The sequence below is a fragment of the Rhinichthys klamathensis genome, unplaced genomic scaffold, assembly GCF_029890125.1.
Source record: "Rhinichthys klamathensis goyatoka isolate OS25496 unplaced genomic scaffold, OSU_Roscu_1.1 h1tg000058l_1, whole genome shotgun sequence".
In the NCBI taxonomy this organism is placed as follows: domain Eukaryota; kingdom Metazoa; phylum Chordata; class Actinopteri; order Cypriniformes; family Leuciscidae; genus Rhinichthys; species Rhinichthys klamathensis.
In genome coordinates, this window is record NW_026606603.1 from 1,238,796 (window position 1) to 1,259,880 (window position 21,085).

A 21,085-nucleotide genomic window follows, 5' to 3' on the forward strand; every position below is an offset into this window, starting at 1 on the left:
GATGAAGTCAACGCAAAAAATACGTCGACGCAAAATATGCGCGTCGATTCGTCAGACCCAAAACAAAGATGGCGGCGCCGGAGAGTAGTAGCTGACTGGATTGTTGACTATACTGTGCGCATAACATACTAGAGCGCGCATGCGAGACAGAACATACTGCGCGCATAACATACATAGCGTGTACGGCAGAGAGGGAGAGAGCGAGAGACACACGCAAGGTCTCTCGCTCTCTGCCGTGCGCGCTATGTATGTTATGCGCGCAGTATGTTCTGTCTCGCATGCGCGCTCTAGATTCTGGGTGATTTGAACTAATTTGCGGGCATCAGGGAGACGCTACCAATATGCGGGGGACTCCCGGAACTTCCGGGAGGTTTGGGATGTCTGAGTGCGGGTTTTTTTCGGCCCTGGCGTGCATGTTAATCAATGAGTGCATTCACACCGGGAGCGGGAGCAGGAGCAGGAGCAGCGCGTGAGCAACAGTGAAGCGCGGGTTTCGGCGGGAGTCTTAATAGGCTTTATGCACAGCTTCACTATTTCCTGAACTTCAGCCAGCCCTTTGTTTCCTGTCTGTCATTATTGGACAAACTGATTAATCCAGGTGTGCCTGATTATTGTTACTGAGCCAGGCACACCTGGATTAATCAGTTTGTCCAATAATGACAGACAGGAAACAAAGGGCTGGCTGAAGTTCAGGAAGTAGTGAAGCTGTGCATAAAGCCAATTTGCTGCTGCCCACGCTCAATTAAAGTGAAAGCACACTTTTGATGGACAAAATAAATATGATTTCACCCAAAAAGTGCAGAAAATGCACATAATTTGCATGTCTGGTGTGTTTTAACAAGAACTGGAGTGGGTATGTATGTCAGAAAAGAAAATGAAGACTCAAAAATATTTATAGAATTTTTTTTATTGAATGCTAGACATCAAGTTATTATTTTCATCTTAAAGAAGAATTACAAGATGCACTTTTTTCAGTAAGCTAGGCCTATGTGTTTTCAAGGCTTTATTGAATGCTACCTCTGACTAAGAATGCATTACTTTGCACTTGTATAGTCTTTTATTTTGGAATTTTAAGAGCAATAAACATATATTGCAATGTTAAGGAATTCATGTTTTTCATTCAGATATGTAAATCAACATGTAGACCTATAAATTGCTATTAGTCAATTAATGGGGAGATAATCGATAACCGAATCGAATCGAAATCGAATCGGACTGGAAAAATGAATCGTTAAATTAATCGATGCATCGAAAAAATAATCGCTTAAAAAATAATCGTTTATCCCAGCCCTAGGTGGAGCCCATCCTGTTGAAACAGTTGCCTCTGACTCCAGAAAAGATTGAAGTTGTCAATGAAGTTTACTCCTTTTATATTGCAGGTTTTTTGGAGCCATGTATTAAGCCCAAGCAACCGTGAAAATCTGTTTGTTCCTCTTGCTGGGAGTGGTCCACTGATGAATGTTTGAACTTTCAGTCTTTTAAGTGTTCCAAAAAGTTCTATGATATCCTTCTTAAGGAGTTCTGACTGCTCTTTATGAATATCATTTTTCCCCACATGAATGATGAGTCGATTTGCAGTCTTATGTTTCATCAGAATGTTCTCAAGTTCCCTGTTTACATCAGAAGTCGTTGCTTGTGGAAGGCAGCACGTAGTTGTATCCCTGCTAATAATGTTTCTGATTATGGAGTCACCCACTATCAGAGTCCTGGGCCCGGCTGCGCTCTGAGCTGAGTGCCGCTGTCTGCTTGACCTTGAGCGCCAGTTAGCACCAGTGTTAGCTACTGGCTGATTCAGTCTTTGTTCAAACACATTCATCACGTTTGGGGATTCCTCATTTACATTCACTAATACTTCAAATCTGTTCTCAAGATGTATAGGCGGTGGTAGGAGACCAGTATTTGCAATCCTTGTCAGAGCCGTATCTGGGGTAGAGGAGGCTGCTGCGGCAATATGTGATGCTCGTGACAATCTGATGTCTCGAGTGCCTTTGGGTCTCGCTCCCTGTTTGTGCCACAGATTTGTAAGTCGATCGGCTTGTTTCCCTACACTCAGTATGGCCTGTCGAGGAGGACTAGATTCATGGGACTCACCGGCTGTATGCTGAGGGCATCCATGACGAAGCTCTGTTGTGTGTTCCGTCTGGTTTGGTGGTCCCACAAATAACTTTGTTTCAAGAGCTACAATCCTTTGTAAAAGTCTGTGGCAGTTAGTGCAGCAAGTAGATTCCAGAAGAGGCATTTTCTCTTATCCTTTAGAATGTAGGCAGTTGTGTTTTCTCTTCCCCGGAATGTAAGCAGTGGGAGGCTGGTTGAATAAAAGTATTCTGCTTTTTTTTTTTTTTTGTAATCCAACCGTTTGAGCACTGTGTTGATTAGCTGAAGTTCAAATTAGGTGATAAAAGGAGATGAAATATAAAAATATAAAAGCGAAAGAGCAAAGCACGGAGCGGTAAGCAAGAGCGTCCGAACAGTAGCAGAGCAGGAAGTAGATGATGGCGACATATGACTTAAAAAACATTTCTCATTGAATCGTTCATTCAAGAGATTCGTTCAAAAATGCTGATTCATCTATGAAACAAGTGTATTTGATTGAGGAATTGAATCATTCAAACCCAAGTTTTTTTTTTAAATAATTCAGATTAATTAAACATTTTTTAATAGACTTCAGCAATTAACATAAATGATGTTATTATTTTGTTAAGTTGTTTGTTCAGAATCGTGATCTCTATTTTTATTCTCAAATTATCCAGAATTGTGTAGCTCTAATACATAGCTTGTGTATGTATCATTTAGTTCTATTTAAAGTAATGTATAGAAGGTAGGGCCCGAAAGTGACTCAAGCCCAGGGGCCCCCACCACCCTAAGTCCTGCCCTGGCGATGAGCCAATAGCAGCAGCGCATTCTTTTCGCATTTTTTTTTTTTTTACTTGGTGAGTCATATTTCAATGATCAATTTGATGTTATGTTAACGTTAATTTGCACGTGGGCTTAAAGGCCCATGAAACCCCCCTCTTTCAGCTCAAGTCCACCCACAATCTCTTTGAAAAATGCAACTTAAATGGGCGTGGCAGGAGAGGAAGAGGGGGCGAGTAGCTGTCATCTGTCAGTGGCCCATCCGAGACTCAATAAAAATTAGGGGTAAAACGTGAGGACATACTTTTGTATGGTTTTTATGTCTTTAAAGTCCAATGAAATACAATAACCACCTGTTTGAACTTTCAAAAGTAACTGAATGGCCTGCTTCATATTTTAGATTAAAATATGCGTGGAAAATTATTTTATAATGTTAACTTCAAATAATACTAATAGTAATTTAAAGATGTTAGCATTGGATCTGGACGGGAAGGATAACTCAAATCTTTTTACGAGTCATTTAGTTAATTTCGTTCGTCGAATGAACGAAATGACTCGAAAAAAGATTTGTTAATTTTGATGAATGAGTTCGAACAGGAGAGTCACGAACGTGCATCACAGAACAGAGCAAGGCGAGCATTTGTGCTTATAAAACTTAAACTTTTTTATTTATTTTTGAAACGACCAATTGTTTCGCGCGATAAGACCCTTATTCATCGTCTGGTATCGTTTAAAGCCCTTTGAAGCTGCACTGAAACTGTCATTTGGACCTTGAACCGTTTGGGTCCTGTTGAAGTCCATTATATGGAGAAAAATCCTAGAATGTTTTCATCAAAAACCTTAATTTCTTTTCGACTAAAGAAAGAAAGACATGGACATCTTGGATGACATTGGGGGTGAGTAAATTATCAGCAAAAGTTTTTTTTTAAAGTGAACTAATCCTTTAATAGGTGAGCTGTAACATCACTACATGACTTACCATTTTTACAAGACCCAAGAAAATATCAGAAGATTTCACTGTGATAACTTGATATACGTTTCTTACACTGTTTACACACTCAGCAGGGATGAATTACGAACTGTTCCATATTTATGATTATGGGTGGAACCAGAGCCATAGAGAGAGAGAGTTGCGACACTCCCATAGACCGCCATAGGAACTTTGGAATGCGGAAGTAACGCGTGTCGTGGAGCAGCCAACTTCCAAACACTGATAGTTTCTCCATTGAACCCCATTCATTTTCAGTGCTCCCGAAGTACGCTCGCTGGTAAATTAATGAAATTACTGTATTTTTTTACTTTTACACACATTAGCCGACCTCTCGTGAATCTAGTCTGTAGTTATATTTTATGTAGCCAGTTTTAGTAAATGTTTATTGGAAGATAATAGGTTAATTGCAGCGATAGCTTACGTGACCAACACTTCACTAACGTTAGCTAACTTACGGTAACCTGATGTATATAATATGTAATATTTTTAATAATATTTTATATATATATAATATTATATAGGCTACATACACCCACACACACACACACACACTCACAATTCATTTATTTAAATGGGTTAGGGTTATGCATGTGCTTATATGTATTTAGGAACATAGTTAATTCACTCATTAACTCTCTCTCCGGTTTAATTTTATGAAGAATATTTTTCGGTTGAATATTTACCGAACATTGCTGTATATAGTCGTTGCTTTCTACGTTATGGGAGTAGTCTATTTCCCTCCTAAATCATTCATTTGTACATGCACAGCGTAATTATTTATATTTTATGTTGGTTGGAATTCTGAACGGACTGCAGACCTCTTTGCGTGATCACGAAGGTAGGCTAATGGCTGAATCGGAATTTATAAGCAAGATCACGGGAATCAATAGCCTAATACAGCCCAGTTGTGCTAAAATAAATATCATGAGACGTCCATCATCAGTTGAATGACATGGAAAAGTTAAGTTAGAGCCGCTAAAGCCAGTGGTGCCATGCGAACATGAACACTAAGCTTTTCCCTCCAAAAATATAGCCTAAAACTTATCTAAGTTGTCACCCTGCCTCTCCAAATGCAAAACTGACATTAACAAAATGCAATAACAGCTTAAAAAGTACTTGGGTGTGTGTTTTATTTTATATTTACCGTTTAATAATGCAATCGCTGCTGTCTGTCCATAGAAGAACATGACAGCCCGCATATGTTTTGGAACTATTGGAGCTTACATGAACCACGTGACAGCCGTCGCGGCGACATCAAAGCGTGTCGCAACTCTTTCTCTCTATGGCTCTGGGTGGAACTATATGACATCAGAAAGTAAAACTAAACTGATGAACAGGAAGCTTAATCAAACAGTAATGTTTTCAGAAAGGACTGCGACTGATAGAGGCAGCAGCAAAACTGTCATGTCACAAAAAAGGACGCATTCCCCCACTGGTGAAGAAAAAGGAAAAAAGAAGAAACGGCAAGATAAAGGTATGTTGAAATAATTAATGTTAACTAAATTAGGCTATGTTGCAAGCTAACTAAAGTTGGCTAGTTAATTAACAGTTAATTAAGTTAAGCTAGTTAATTAAGCCTAGGTACAACTCACCGTACATTCACATCATATGTAAGGACAGCTGTAGAGTTACACTCACGGGACACTGCACTTATTTGCAATCACAAAAGTTCATTATTAGCATGTGTTTTAAAGCCTTGCCAGTTAAACATTTAATTTGCGAGCATGTACATTCAAAGCAGTGATTAAAGTGGTTAACTTTTAAGTGCCGTGCGTATGTGGGTGCGTGTACTTCTCCGTACTCTTTATGATGCTGTCCCATCTTTTATGGTAATGGCTTTAGTGCCTGGTTACAAATCAGACAAAACGGACAAAAAGTTACTCATTTAAACTACATTATAACGACCATTAATGTTTTTTAACTTGTATGTTTCATATACTAGTAGCCTATGTAATTGAATAGATTGTGAAATTAAACGTTTCTCATTCTTAGTGTTTTTTTATTTAGCTTACAAACAATTCAGTTACTATACAATAGCTGTCTGTCTTTCTATAAAGCTATGTGTACTGTAAAAAACGCTATACAAATAAATAAATATATTACTTGATGGCAATTGTTTGTTAATATAGGTTGGCTATACCCAATGTTTAGATCTGTTTAGGTATTTATGCAAATTAGCACATAATTAGATTATGCACCGTTTGTCCATGTTAACAAACAATTTAAAAGAACTTGTAATACATTTTTTGTTTGTCTTGAAGTAAGTAATCAACTCAGTAGTTTTCATGGTGATATCTAAAGGTTAAAAATTTTACCCTATTGACGTGAGAAAAAGAATGAATGGGCGTATGAATAGGCTATATTTGGCTCTTTTTCAAAACTTTCCCCTAATGGGATTCTTCGGGGCTTTTTTCCCTTACTCGTGACATATTGAGGATACAAAATCAGTCGAGTTTGCTTCTGTTGCGATTTCTTCAACCTTTTTGATAAAATGACTGGACTATGAGGGGAGGGGCCGTTCAACTTGACAGTCAATGGCGCTCTCGTTTTGAATTAGTATCACTAATAGTTCAATATTTTAGTGAATGTTAGTGTTTAGTGAGTCAGCTATGCTCATATTCTGATTTTAAACGGGCCTCCAAATAAAATGCGGCTCTTGACCCCATAAAGGCTTGGGCTGCCCATGCCTACTTGTGTTCTCTTTTATATATAAAAATATATATTCATGATTGTATGAAATGGTGTTGTATAAAACGGTTGCATTTGCTGTACTGTGGCTCCCAGAGACACATTTAGTTTCTGTATTTAGATGATTCTTCTGCAGCCCAATAGATCTGACTACCGCCATTTGGAGCACATGGTCTCAGACTGGCATTTAGAGGCAGAGCTTATAGGCTCAGTGAGAGTTAGTGACGGAGATGGAGGGACTTCTCACTGAGGTTAGAGTTAGTGACGGAGATGAAGGGACTTCTCACTGAGGAGATGGAGGGACTTCTCACTGAGGTTAGAGTTAGTGATGGAGATGAAGGGACTTCTCACTGAGGTTAGAGTTAGTGATGGAGATGAAGGGACTTCCTCTGAGAAACTGCTGTCTCATATGCCTGCTTATGGCATGAATGGCTGCTTTGACAGCTTGACAGTGGTTCATAGTTTAAGTTGTTTAAATACTTTTTAACTATGCAACATCCATTTTTTGAAAACACAAACTAAATTACTCAGTGAACATAAGTTCTGGGGTGCATTACAGAAAGATCCTAAAATTAGAATCCTGTCATGCAGGGGCGTAGGAATGAGTTTAACATTGGGGAAACGTATCGGAAACCTGACAGATCCGTTAATGGTTTGAACAGAAATATGTCATATATTAACTACACTGCAAAATATTCACCAACATACTTTATCTTTACAAATGTATCTTTTAGTAGAATAAAGGAAAACACATTTTGAATGGCAGTAATTAACTGATAAATATCAAATCAATTCTTTAATTGCAGGCCTAATCATCCAGTTTTGTAGATTAATAAATAACATATTGATCAAAATTTGAATTCAAATTTTCTGAATAAATTTTATTTTCTTAGTTGTATCTTATGCCTCGTCAGGCAAAAGAACGATTTGTTGGACCATTTTTTCTGCCAACCAAAAACCACCACAACGTTGCGCAACATCAAATGGCAAACGAATCGTTCGATTTGTAATGCGTACCAAACCGAAAGCCTCATGCCGAACGGTTCAATACGAATACGTGTATCGTTACACCCCTACTAGTTAGATGTTGAATCAAAACATCAGCTTAAAGGATTAGTTCACTTTAAAAAAAACTTTTGCTGCTAATTTACTCACCCCCATGTCATCCCTGATGCCCATGTCTTTTTTTCTTCAGTCGAAAAGAAATGAAGGTTTTTGATTAAAACATTCCAGGATTTTTCTCCATATAATGGACTTCAACAGGACCCAAACCTGTTCAAGGTCCAAATGACAGTTTCAGTGCAGCTTCAAAGGGCTTTAAACGATACCAGACGATGAATAAGGGTCTTATCTAGCGAAACGATCGGTCATTTCAAAAATAAATATAAAAGTTTAAGTTTTATAAGCACAAATGCTCGCCCCGCCCTTGCTGTCATGTCTTATTGTCAGAGCCAGCCAGGAGTCTGGTCTTAGCGAAAGAGGCTGAAGGAGAGAAATTCTGACTGAAATGGCTTTTAGCGCGACTTAAATGCAGTCGGCCCCGCCCATTTCGGTTGGCTGAAAAGCCATTTGTCTGTGCAAAGCACAGCCGTGAACCAATCAGGCTTCAGTATTCGGAGAAAACGAAGTTTCCCTATACGCATTCGAAACTGACGCAATGCGAGTGAACCGTATCGAAAGGGAACTATTAATATAAAAGTTGCTCTATTCAGCAATGTAGATGTTATATTGTCATTTTTTTTGTCAGCCATGGCGTCCTCCCGTGATCCTCCAGTGTTCTGTGACATCTGTGATGAAAGAAAGCAGAAAGCTGTGAAGACCTGCCTGACGTGTCAAAGCACTTACTGTGACTCTCATCTGGAGCCTCATCACAGAGTCCCGCGTCTAAAGAAACACACACTGATCAACGCTGTGGAAAATCTGGAGAATTATATATGCAAGAAACACGAGAGAACTCTGGAGCTGTTCTGTAGAGATGATCAGACGTGTGTTTGTCTGTCCTGCACTGAAGGAGAACACAGGACTCACAACACTGTTCCTATAGAGGAGGAGAGTCGAGAGAAGAAGGTAAAAATTAAAAACTAAACACTTTAACCCTTATAAGCTTAAAGGTCCCCTGACATGAAATTTTCACTTTCTGAGGTTTTTTAAAGGGGTCATATAATGGTACATGCACTTTTACAAGTTGATTGTACTGAAATGTGTGTTGGCAGTGCCTGTACACAAACATCATAAAATGATAAAAATCCATCCAGTGTTTTTTTTTTTAATCTCCTTATATGTTTTCCCCTGCCTCAAATCAAGCCGTTCGACCGTGTGACGTCACGCGGCCGGACGCCCCTCCCACGATTGTTGATTGACAGCAGCGTTTCAACACAGACCCGCCCTCGCTCATGAGCGAGATGTCAATCATAGTCCGTGGAGACCGGCGCGGTCATTGTTGATATGCTGGAGCACTGTCTATGAGCAGAATGGCGTCTAAGCGATTGTGGTGTTCTGTTCTTGGGTGTAATAACGAACACAGCAGTCATTTTAATGTTCCTGAATCTGAACCGCTGAAGACGCAGTGGTTGAGTTTGTTTTCGAAGGGAATATTCCCCACGAGCAACGTCAATGCTTTCATGTTTGCGCGAATCATTTCACACACCAGACTGCTTTATAAACGAGGGTCAGTATAAAGCTGGTTCTGCTAAGAAACTGCTCCTGAAGAAAGGATCGGTACCAGCTATTCGTGTTCCTGCTGAACCTCCAGAAGAACCGAAGTGAGTGTAACGTTTTATTAACCTTTATATTAATATTTATGTGCGCCCCCTACCTGTCTCACTTGTAACTAAATAGGACAGCACTCCAGATTCATGAACTAAATGCCTACAGATGTTGAAGTTAGGCATCTCTGAAGTCACAATGTATACTTTTCTTTTGGAAAGTTACGAATGATTAAATCTATACGCACCTTATCTAATCAAGTCCACATAAACACTTTTGAAAGAATAAAACACTGGTAAAAGTACAAAAACATATAGGATTTAATTGGAATAGAGTTATAGAATGTTAACTAGCTCAAAACATGAATTTCATCAAATCACTTTAATCAAATCACTCTCTTACTGCAAGCGCGTCTCTCTCATTTTCGTGTCTTTCACTCTCCCACCACACTTGTCAAACAAAAACTCTCATCTCCCGTTTTATTAAACTTTATAACGTTATATTATATAAAAAGGTTTACACTCAGGGTACATTACGGCATGTTTTCTATGTATGACGTTCTCAATATAATTCATAAACCCACGTTTATACTGAACAACGCGTTATGGTTATTGTGTTATTGTGTTACAAAAGGTGTGCACAGAACAGAGAGGCGGAGTGAGGAAAGCTCATTATCATTTAAAGTCATATGCACTGAAACGGCGTGCTGAAAATAGAGCTGTTTTTGTCCAGGTAAAATAAGTGTTTTCTTACAATACTAATGAGAATTTTTAATTAAAGTATATTACAAACTTTTAATTTAGACCCTAAAGAATCATATTAGCTTGTACAAAAATGGCATTATATGACCCCTTTAACATTAATATTAGTTCCCCTAGCCTGTATTTGGTCCCCTCGTGTCTAGAATTTTCAATCGGTGTAAACCGAGCTTTGGCTATTTTTCTCTTCTCTGCAGCTCAGACGCGCTGATCTTGAATCTCCTCGTTATGACGTCATAACGAGGAAAGGTTACCTCCCCTTTCTCTGCTTTGCCCGCCCGGAGAATTTGGCTCGCCTATGAGAAAACGAGCTAGGAACAGGAAGTACGAACGCGCCGGCGCGATTTTAGTTTTTCCTAGAGAAATAGCTTTGAGATTTGAGTTTTTCCTCGAGAGATATCATGGCTTGCAAACGAGCGAAGCATGGCAGTTGATCAGTGTTCGGATGTACAAATGAACACAAAAGTATTTTTTAGTTCCTTTATCCGAGCCTCTGAAGAAACAATGGGTTAATTTTATTTTCTCTGGAAATGCGCCGACACAACTTCCCAAAGTTTTGTATGGTCCAACATTTCACCGACGCACGTTACACTGCACAACGAAGCTCTTACTGTATGTACATCATCGTGTTTGCATTGGTGAAAGCATTAGAGAGAGTGCAGAAACTGCGTTGCAAAGATAAGATCTTCATGCTTGCGATCAACAGACTCATCTGCTTGCTCAATGCTCATCACTGCAACATTTTATGTGATGGGAATAGATCTTAATACTTTAAAAACTTCTCACTATTCGTTAATCTCGATAGCTGTAATAGTAAAAACGTATAATATTTGTAGTAAAAGTATTCGAGAAAGTTTTGCATGTAATACATAGCTATTTCATATGCAAGCATGTCAGCCAATCACAGCAGTGGCTGGCTACACTGAATCCCACAGCAGATACACCCCTTCAAAATCAGAGGCTAAAATCAGGCTAGGAAAATTGCCTTTTATTTCTAAATTATGACTACTTTTGATCTAAAAAACATACTAACATTATAAGGGCAACCCAGGAAACATTATAAAATAATAAAATAACCCCATGTCAGGGGACCTTTAATAACCTTATAAGGAAGACACATGGGCTCTTCCTAGTTATTTTTGAACTGTGAGTGTAACTTGTTGTTTTTTAAAGTGTTATAAAAATGAATTCCCTAAAGCACACTGTAAAAAATATGATCAGTAAGTCATGGCAAGCTATGTTTTTACATAATGTTTAGGCTACTCATCAAAATATTTTAAACAATTTCAACTTTAAAGTTATACAAGATTCAACTCGATTTTTTAAAAGTCAGTTTAATATAATATAAGTTAAAGTTACTTGTACAGCGATTTGAATATGCTAAAAAATAGAAATTTATAGTAAAGTTTACAGTGTAGTAACAATAAAATTATGCACTTTTGGGGGATTTTAGGTAATTTAGTTCATAGATCTTATGTAAATTTCTTTATTTCAGTATCATTTGTATGAACAAATACAACATTTTTGGACCTTAAAGGGGCATTCGGCAACTCTAGCTATTTCTTCGTTGATTTTCACTTTTGTTGTCGCATGTTTTGTCAACGAGCTCCCCCTACAGCTGTGAGGCGTATATTTCACAACAATGTCGTAAAAAAACTCACTTGCGGCACCCTCCTCCCGCTTTCTACCGCTGCTCATGTGCATTTGTTATTATCGGAGCCTGCCAACTTTATCGTGTGGAGCTATGTCTACCGAGGTGGGTAATATATCATACACATTGAGGGCGGCGTGTGTGTTTATGTCGAATTGCTGTAAAGCAGTTTGTGTTTCTCGCTTGTTCTCGCTTCTCACGAGACTTCCTATTTCCACCTCTGGAGAAATTGAAGAAGCGTTCATGGCCCAGACACATATAATGACCATTGCTGTAACTGGGAGTGCAATCAACGGTGGGAGAACCAATGAGACCTCCAAACTCTATACCACCGGATTCGGATGCACTAGACTCAAGGACGATGTCAGGACCACTAAGATGCCAACTGCTCGCATCGACATCAACGGTAGATCCGTTGATGGACTGGTAGGAAGCCAGTCTCAAACGCCTAAGGACCACCTTTATAGCTTTTTTGGAGCGTTGATGTTGTCTGGAGACTCTGGATTTGGGACCACTGGACTCGGAAGTGCTGTGAGCACTGGACCTGGGATCATCAGACTTGCTGAATCAGAATTGCTGGAAACCGTTGTGCTAACATGTTAAATGGCTTGATGCACACAACCCCCCACAAAAAATAAAAAAATTTAGGGGAAGGTTCCTCCTCTACTTCCTCCACATTAAAAGGAGAACCGCTCAGCTGCAATGACAAATCAATAGTCCAATCAAGTCCAGTCTGGGTCATGTAGCATCATAATTGCATTGAGTGGCTCAGACAACCCGCCCCCAAAAAAGATCATATGGGGAATCTTGTTCATGTTGGTTAAGTGAGCCTACTCAATGTCCAGTACATGGTCCTTGATGCTGCGCTCTCCTTGTCGGAGATGCATAATTCTCACTGGTGGATCCATTTAGTAGTCTTCTGTCACAAACTGCTCTGAAGACTTGGGTTGACGATCCAAATGCAGCTTTATTGGGACAATCCAGAATCATAATCCATACAACAGGCATGGGGTCAAAACCGTAGAGCAAACAATCCAAATGTACGATAGAGTCCAAAAACACAGGCAAACAAGGATATCCAAGACAAGGGAAACCAGGTTACAGGCACTCAAAATAGGCAGACTTTAACAAGGGTAATCACACACAGCTAAACAAAATTACACAATCATGAACAGTTAATTTTCCATAATGGAAAAGCCCAGGAGTCAGGAGGAGTGCCCTCTGTTGGAGATTAAGGGCACTCCAGCTGGTGGATTTGACTGTCGTAACCGTAATTAAGAGATGGCAACCCGTGACGTTCTACCCTGAGCAGATTTATGCGTTTCTATGTTAACAGTATCAATGCCGAAATGAATCTACAGCAGTCAGGTGGAACAAGTAAGAGCTCTAAAAGTTATTTATATTCATTATTATTGTAATGTGATGTGCTTTGAGACATAAGGTAATTTAACGCAGTCTCTCATCTGATGCATTGGAGACACAATGAAGGAAGGGTGGGATCAAAGCTAGCTGGCTAATGCTAGCCACTCTGAAATTGCCTGCCCTACCTTTAAACTGCCAATAGTTTTTTTTTTACTTTTAAGAAAAAAAATGTTATCCTCAAAGACATGTACTAAACGCCACAGAATTTTGAATTCATTTTGTCTTTTATACGATTTTATTCAAAGGATGAAGATATCTGTGTTTCTCTGTATGTAGACTGCCGTTCGTCAGATGATCCAGGACAAAATGAAGATGATTCAAGAGATCCAGCACTCAGTAGAGCTGAGAAAGGTGAGTGGAGGTTAAAACGTAAAATTGATAATGCATTATAATATTTTAATCAGCTTCATAAAGGTTTTCAATTAAATGGATAAAACTTAATAGATTAACCTTCTAATCATTCTCATTTATCAGAAAAACACAGAGAAAGATAAATCCTCCAGTGAAAAGATTTTCAAAGTTCTGATCTTCTACATTGAGAAATGTCAGTCTGATCGGATGGAGATGATAGATGAACAGCAGAAAGCAGCAGAGAAACAGACTGAAGATCTCATTAAAGAGCTGCAGCAGGAAATCACTGAGCTGGAGCAGCTCTCACACACTGACGATCATCTCCATCTCATACAGGTCTGTCAACATATCTCATCAGTCATCATGTACAATTGACCTATGGCTAAGCCACACCCCCAAACGCGATGAGCCAATCACAGTGTGCACAGCTAACCCAATACACTCGGACATTCTCTGCTTCTTCGTCCATTGAAATGCATTGCAGTTAGCCAGTTTTCATTTGTTTTTATATGTTTTTTCTTGTCATTTTGGTGGTCAAAATGGTCAAATGGTGTGCATGGAGTACATGCAACTCAAGCACTAGGTATCCCGAGAGGCTGGGCGACGGTGTGTATTTTTTACCCTTTCCCAAGCCAGATCTCAACCGAGAACCGAGATAAGTGTCTGGATTAAGTTAAGCGGTAGACCACAACACCAACTAAACGTGGATAAATTAAACAAGGATTTCTACATCTGTTAAGATAAGATAAGTCAACAACGTATGTGAACGTTATCTTTAACATCTCTAACGTAACGTTAGCCTAACATTAAAAAACGTTAGCTTCTAGCTGCGTTGTACATCATGTCACTTAGCTTCATTAACGTAGAACTGTAGAACTGTGTCAAAAGCAGCAGACAGATCCAGCAGGATGAGAACTGAGGATTTGGAAGCTGCTCTTGCCAGTCTCAGTGCTTCAATTACTGAGAGCAGGGCAGTCTCAGTTGAGTGTCCGCTTTTGAAACCAGACTGATTGTTGTCCAGTAGTTTGTTCTGTGTAAGAAAGGAAGAGATCTGGTTGAAAACAACTCATTCAAGTGTTTTCGTGATGAATGGAAGAAGGGATACCGGTCTGTAATTTTCCAGATGTGCTGGATTTAGAGTGGGTTTCTTAAGCAGTGGGGTTACCCGAGCCTGCTTAAAAGTTGTGGCAAAGGTACCAGTGTGAAGAGGTGTGTTTATGATGTGCATGAGTGCGGGTAGAACTGAGGAAGAAATGGCTTGAAGTAAATTAGTGGGAGTAGGATCAAGCGGACAGGTGGTAGGGTGATTGGAAAGGAGGAGTTTGGAGACTTCTGCCTCTGAAAGTAGAGAGAAGGAGGTTATAATGTGTGCGTTAGCTGGTAAAATGTGTGCATCAGTTTGTGGATTGGTAAATTGGCCGCTGATGGTGGCTGTTTTATTTATGAAGAATGTGGCAAAATCGTCAGCTGTTAGGGTTGATGAGGGAGGAGGGTTGAGAAGAGAGGAAAAGGTTTTGAAAAAACATGCGAGAGTCAGAAGAATTCTTAATTTTGTTGTGGTAGTAAGTTATTTTAGCAGTAGAGATATTAGCAGAGAAGGAAGCGAGGAGGGATTGATAAAGACCAAGGTCAGTAGGATCTTTTGATTTTGGTTTTAGCGTATTCGGCATGCCACGGATGTTGGTATCAGACAATGGACCTGCCCTGGACAGCACCCTTCCAACCCCCCTCAAATGGGTTCACGAAAAGAGTCGTGCAGGCCTTTAAAGCTGGTCAGAGGCAGAAACTTTGGATACAAGAGTGTGTAGATTCCTGTTCAATTATAGGATTATACCACAAACTACAACTGGTTTGTCCCCTGCCGAAATGATGATGTCCAGACGTTTAAGATCAACTTTTGATTTGCTTCTACCGGACCTGGCAGCCAAAGTGCTAAAGAAACCACTCAAACAGAAAGAAGACCATGACAGCACTGCTGACTTTTTGAGTGGGTGATCCTGTGTATGTGAGAAATTATAGCTACGGGCCACAATGGATTCCTACTGTGGTTGAAAGTTGTACCATTCTGCTGTCTTATGCTGCCTTGACAGTAACAGGACAGACCTGGAAAAGGCATGTTGATCAGGTTTGCAGGAGACACTGTTCCGGATTCTGCAAATTATTATTATTATTATTTTTTTTTAAATACACCAGGTATTGGAGAGGGAATCGGACATCCTGTGAGCAATGTATCTGTAGAGCCAGGGGAACAGAAATGACTGTAATAGGAAGGGCCTGATCCTCCTAATGTTGTGCAAGGCAAATCTACATGATCGGGCAGTTTTAGCAATATGGTCTGTGAAGTTCAATTGATCATCAATTACACAACCCCAAGGTTCCTGCCTTGATGGAGTTATGGATGATGTGCCTAGCTAAGTTGTGATGAAGTGTTGAGTTGGCCGGGACCACAAGTAGCTCTGTCTTTGCAAGGTTTAGTTGAAGGTGGTGGTCCTTCATCCAGCCAGAAATGTCTGTCAGGCAGGCCGAGATGCGAGCAGCTACCGTCGGATCGTCAGGCTGGAATGAGAGGTAGAGTTGTGTGTCATCAGCTTAGCAGTGATAGGAAAAGCCATGTTTCTGAATCACAGATCCTAGTGATGTCATGTGAGACAGAGAGACACTGTTCCGGATTCTGCGAATTATTATTATTATTATTTTTTTTTCAAAATACACCAGGTATTGGAGAGGGAATCGGACAGCCTGTGAGCAATGTATCTGTAGAGCCAGGGGAACAGAAATGACTGTAACCAGTGTCACAAGAAGAGCCTGAGGCTGATACTGAACAATTTCAAAAGGCATGGAAAGCAGATGCTCTTCTACCAGTGTTGTTGACCACAAGGAGGTCACCCAGAGTAAAAACGTGAACCAAGATATCTGAAAGATTTTGTTAAACAATTCAGCAAGATTATCTGGTATAAAAAAAAGAAAGAAGGCAAATTGACAGTTGATATGTTTGGGAATGTTTTAGCTTTAAGGGGGAGAGATGTATTAGATGGAGTACAATTCTAGCCGTTCCAGTTGTTACCGCTAGGGGGAGAATATGCTTGTGTTGTGTGGGAATTACCTGTTGCAGTGGAATGTTCTGTCCTGTTGGATAGTCAGGTCATGCTGGTGTAATCCTATAAAATAAGCACAGTCACTCCTGCATTCCTCTCTCTATTGTTTTTTTATACTAAGTTACCCCAGTAATAAAGTCCAATTTGAAAAATTAGTTAACTGTGTTAGAAAGGTATTGTGTAAAATATAATTACTTGAAATATAAATTAATAACATATTTAACAGTCTTGTCTTTCCTGCTGTAGATGAGCTCATCCCTGGACAGTCGTCCCCACACCAAGAACTGGACTGAGATCAGGATTGACTCTGGTGTGAACTCTATGTATAGAGCTCTTGCTCAACTGAAGAAAACTCTAGATACAATACTGGAAAAACACAATCCAACTGGTATGTGAATTTCAAATACAGTAGATTTTTGCCAGTAACAAAGAAATACATTTTTTCAAGGAATATTATGGGTTAAGTGGCGGCTGGTCAATAAAGGGCGCTAGGGCACCGCCCTCTCTGAGCCACACACACAAAACAATAATAATAAATTATGTAAATTGATATGTGTATGATATGATAGAAAATCATCTGTGCAAAATATAAGCTTTTCCTATATGTCCACTCTGCCTGTCCGCATGTCTCAAGTTCACCTCTGGGGCGCTAGACAAATCACCCACAGGAGGCGGGTTTATGTAGCAGTTTAGCCAGTTGTTGTGAACATTTAAAGATGACACAAAATTTAGCCAATCAGCGATCTCAAATCTTCTGACAAAATCAGACTGTCAAATGGTGATTTTCTCTATCAACCCCAACGAGAAACTGCTAAAGTCAAAACTAGTCTGTATGGTCTGAATAAAGCAAACAAGCACACCAGTAAAGTTTTGATGGATGACAATTGTAATCAAGGTAAAGACGATTACATTGGCATACATACAGGCACGTGCAAGTCCGTTTTTATTAATGTGAAACAAGCAGTGTTTTCGTAACGTAGGCCAGTAGGCGCTGTGTGTGTATACCTCACTGTAGTCTTTAGCGTCTTGTTAGCTCGCCCGGCTTCTTTCCCAACACTCCGGTACGAATCCTGCTCGAGGGTTGATTAAATCCAATTTAAACTTAGTTTGTAAAGGGTCACACTGTTTCAAAAATGTAATCATAACACATGTAGAGGGGTTTTGGCTAATGTGCTGATCAGGTGATTGTGCTCGCCCCAGGGTGTCAATCAAAACACATCACAGGATTCAGAATCTTCTCATCTTTACTTGGTATTAGTGTGTACAGTGGTGTGAAAAAGTGTTTGCCCCATTTGTAAATATGATCAGAGATGGCTGTAAAAAATAAATCTGCATTGTTAATCCTTTTGATATTTTATTTAAAAAATTTGAAAAAATCTAACCTTTCATTGAAGTAAAAGAATTGAAAGTTGGGGGAAAATCACATTATGAAATAAATATTTTTCTCCAAAACACGTTGGGAACAATTATTTGCCCCCTTTTATTAAATACTTTTTGCAACCTCCTTTTTCCAAGATACCAGCTCTGAGTCTTCTCCTATAATGCCTGATGAGTTTAGAGAACACCTGACCAGAGATCAGAGACCATTCCTGCATACAGAATCTCTCCAGATCCTTCAGATTCCCAGATCCATGTTGATGCTTCTTCTCTTCAGTTCAGCCCACTCATTTTCTATAGAGTTCAGGTCAGGGACTGGGATGGCCATTGCAGATGCTTGGTTTTGTGCTCAGTGACACATTTTTGTTTTGATTTTGATGCTTGTTTTTGGATCACTGTCCTGTTGGAAGATCCAACCACAGCCCATTATAAGATTTCTAGCAGAGGCTGTCAGGTTTTGATTTTTTATCTGTTGGTATTTGAACGAATCCATGATGCCATATATCTGAACAAGATGTCCAGGACCTCTGGCAGAAAATTAGGCCCACAACATTAAAGATACAGCAGAGTATTTCATTCTACACATGGGGTACTTTTTTATCCCTGTGTGCACCAAACCCACATTAAGTGTTTGCTGCCAAAAAGCTCTTTTTTTTGTTTCATCTGACCATAGAACGTTTGAAAAGTAACTGACACTACAGGAACTTCAAATGGGACGGGTTCTATGGTCAGGTGAAACAAAACAATTAGCTTTTTTGGCAGCAAACACTTAAGATGGATTAGGTTCATACAGGTATAAAAAGTACCCCATGTGTAGAATGAAATACTCTGCTGTATCTTTAATGTTGTGGGCCTAATTTTCTGCCAGAGGTCCTGGACATCTTGTTCAGATATATGGCATCATGGATTCGTTCAAATACCAACAGATAAAAAATCAAAACCTGACAGCCTCTGCTAGAAATCTTATAATGGGCTGTGGTTGGATCTTCCAACAGGACAGTGATCCAAAAACAAGCATCAAAATCAAAACAAAAATGTGTCACTGAGCACAAAACCAAGCATCTGCAATGGCCATCCCAGTCCCTGACCTGAACCCTATAGAAAATGAGTGGGCTGAACTGAAGAGAAGAAGCATCAACATGGATCTGGGAATCTGAAGGATCTGGAGAGATTCTGTATGCAGGAATGGTCTCTGATCTCTGGTCAGGTGTTCTCTAAACTCATCAGGCATTATAGGAGAAGACTCAGAGCTGGTATCTTGGAAAAAGGAGGTTGCAAAAAGTATTTAATAAAAGGGGGCAAATAATTGTTCCCAACGTGTTTTGGAGAAAAACATTTATTTCATAATGTGATTTCCCCCCAACTTTCAATTCTTTTACTTCAATGAAAGGTTAGATTTTTTCAAATTTTTTAAATAAAATATCAAAAGGATTAACAATGCAGATTTATTTTTTACAGCCATCTCTGATCATATTTACAAAGGGGGCAAACACTTTTTCACACCACTGTATATGTATGTGTGTGTGGTATTTTATCATGAACGCACACACAGAAGATAAACACTGAAGGTTAAGATACAGGAAGATATGATGCCCGTTCTTCTCTTGACTCCACTTGCTAGCTATTCAGGAAGTTTCTAACTCGCCACCTAACGTCATATCAGCGTCACCAATAAGTTTGTCGCTGATTGGTTAGATCTCCTTAACTAACCCTGTTAAGGAGTTAGTTAAGGAGATTAGTACATAGTTGTCTAGTACATAGACAACTAACCCTGTCTATGTAAAGTTCTATTCATGTAAACTCATATTAAAGCAGTATTACTTTAACGACAAGAAAAGGATGTAACTCTGTGTTCAAACTGTAAAAATACATAATGTCTAAAAAAAAGTTTGCCACCTCACAAGGACAATTTAGACACTTTACAGCTCAAATAACAAATTTTTACTGAATTATTAATTAAAGAGCTTTCATAAAATGTACAAGCTTCACATTCTATTAAATCCTCAATGTTTGGTTCATAGACCTTCATTACAGTATGTTTACTGTAAACACATTCTGCATTTTATTTTACAAACTGGGGGACGAGCAGCATTTACATGCCACTGATGCTGCCGATAGAGAGAAACTCACTGTTAACCTGAAATTACTGCTATAAATAATTCATCATTATATTGTCATCTGTGTCCACAGGGTTGAAGTCTGTACAGAAGTATGCAGGTACAGTGTGACTAACACCATTTTCTTCAATACACAATACAACAATACTGTTAATAATCTGTATTTTATACTGTACATCTGAAAATATTTTTTATATTTGTAAATAAGTTGATTGATAATGTCTGATCTCTCTCAGTGGATGTGACTCTGGATCCTGATACAGCGAATCCATATCTCAACCTGTCTGATGATCGAAAACAAGTCAGTTGTGGAGACATTGAGCAGGACGTCCCAAAAAACCCAAAGAGATTTGATGTGGTTTGTTGTGTTCTGGCAAAGGAGGGATTCAGTTCAGGGAGATTTTACTATGAGGTGCAGGTGACGGCAAATACTGATTGGACTTTAGGAGTGATCAGAGAATCCATTAACAGGCAGGAGGACATCACACTGAGTCCTGAGAATGGAGTCTCGACTGTAATTTTGAGGAATGAAAATGAATATTTAGCTTGTGATTATCCACCTGTCTCTTTATCTCTGAGAGTGAAACCTGAGAAGGTTGGTGTGTTTGTGGATTATGAGGAGGGTCTGGTCTCTTTTTATGACGTGGAGTCCAGATCTCATATCTACTCTTTCACTGCTCAGACTTTCACTGAGAAACTCTATCCAGTGTTTAACCCATGTCCCAATTGTAAAGGTAAAAAATCAAACCCACTGATCATCACTCCTGTCAGTTTAAATTAAAAACAAATCTGAGAAAATTGCTGTTTTCATATTTAAAAAAAAAAGAAAAGAATTTGCACAAATCACAATCAAGAAGTTTTTACTTACAATATGGGATACACAAAATGTGCTAAAAAAGAACTGTATATTCAGGCCCTCAAAAATCAGTCACTAACAAAATATCAACTATAATTAAATTATGTTAAAAAAATATATAAAAAATTATTCATCTGTTAGATTTGAATGGCCGATTTATTACGAGGCACATCAGTTCATATGTGTGTGGGGGTTTGTGTCTATTTTACACTCTTGATAT

The 21,085-nt window shown here is 39.1% G+C and overlaps 1 protein-coding gene across 1 annotated transcript; it reads left to right on the plus strand.

Moving 5' to 3' along the window:
• Positions 1–11,908: 11,908 nt before the first annotated feature.
• On the plus strand, positions 11,909–20,790 carry LOC130083747 (E3 ubiquitin-protein ligase TRIM39-like). Its single transcript, XM_056248754.1, has 6 exons — positions 11,909–12,073; positions 13,346–13,420; positions 13,544–13,756; positions 16,762–16,903; positions 20,083–20,109; positions 20,246–20,790. Exons 1-6 carry the CDS (start codon positions 11,909–11,911, stop codon positions 20,788–20,790), a joined length of 1,167 nt encoding a protein of 388 aa, XP_056104729.1.
• Positions 20,791–21,085: the final 295 nt, after the last annotated feature.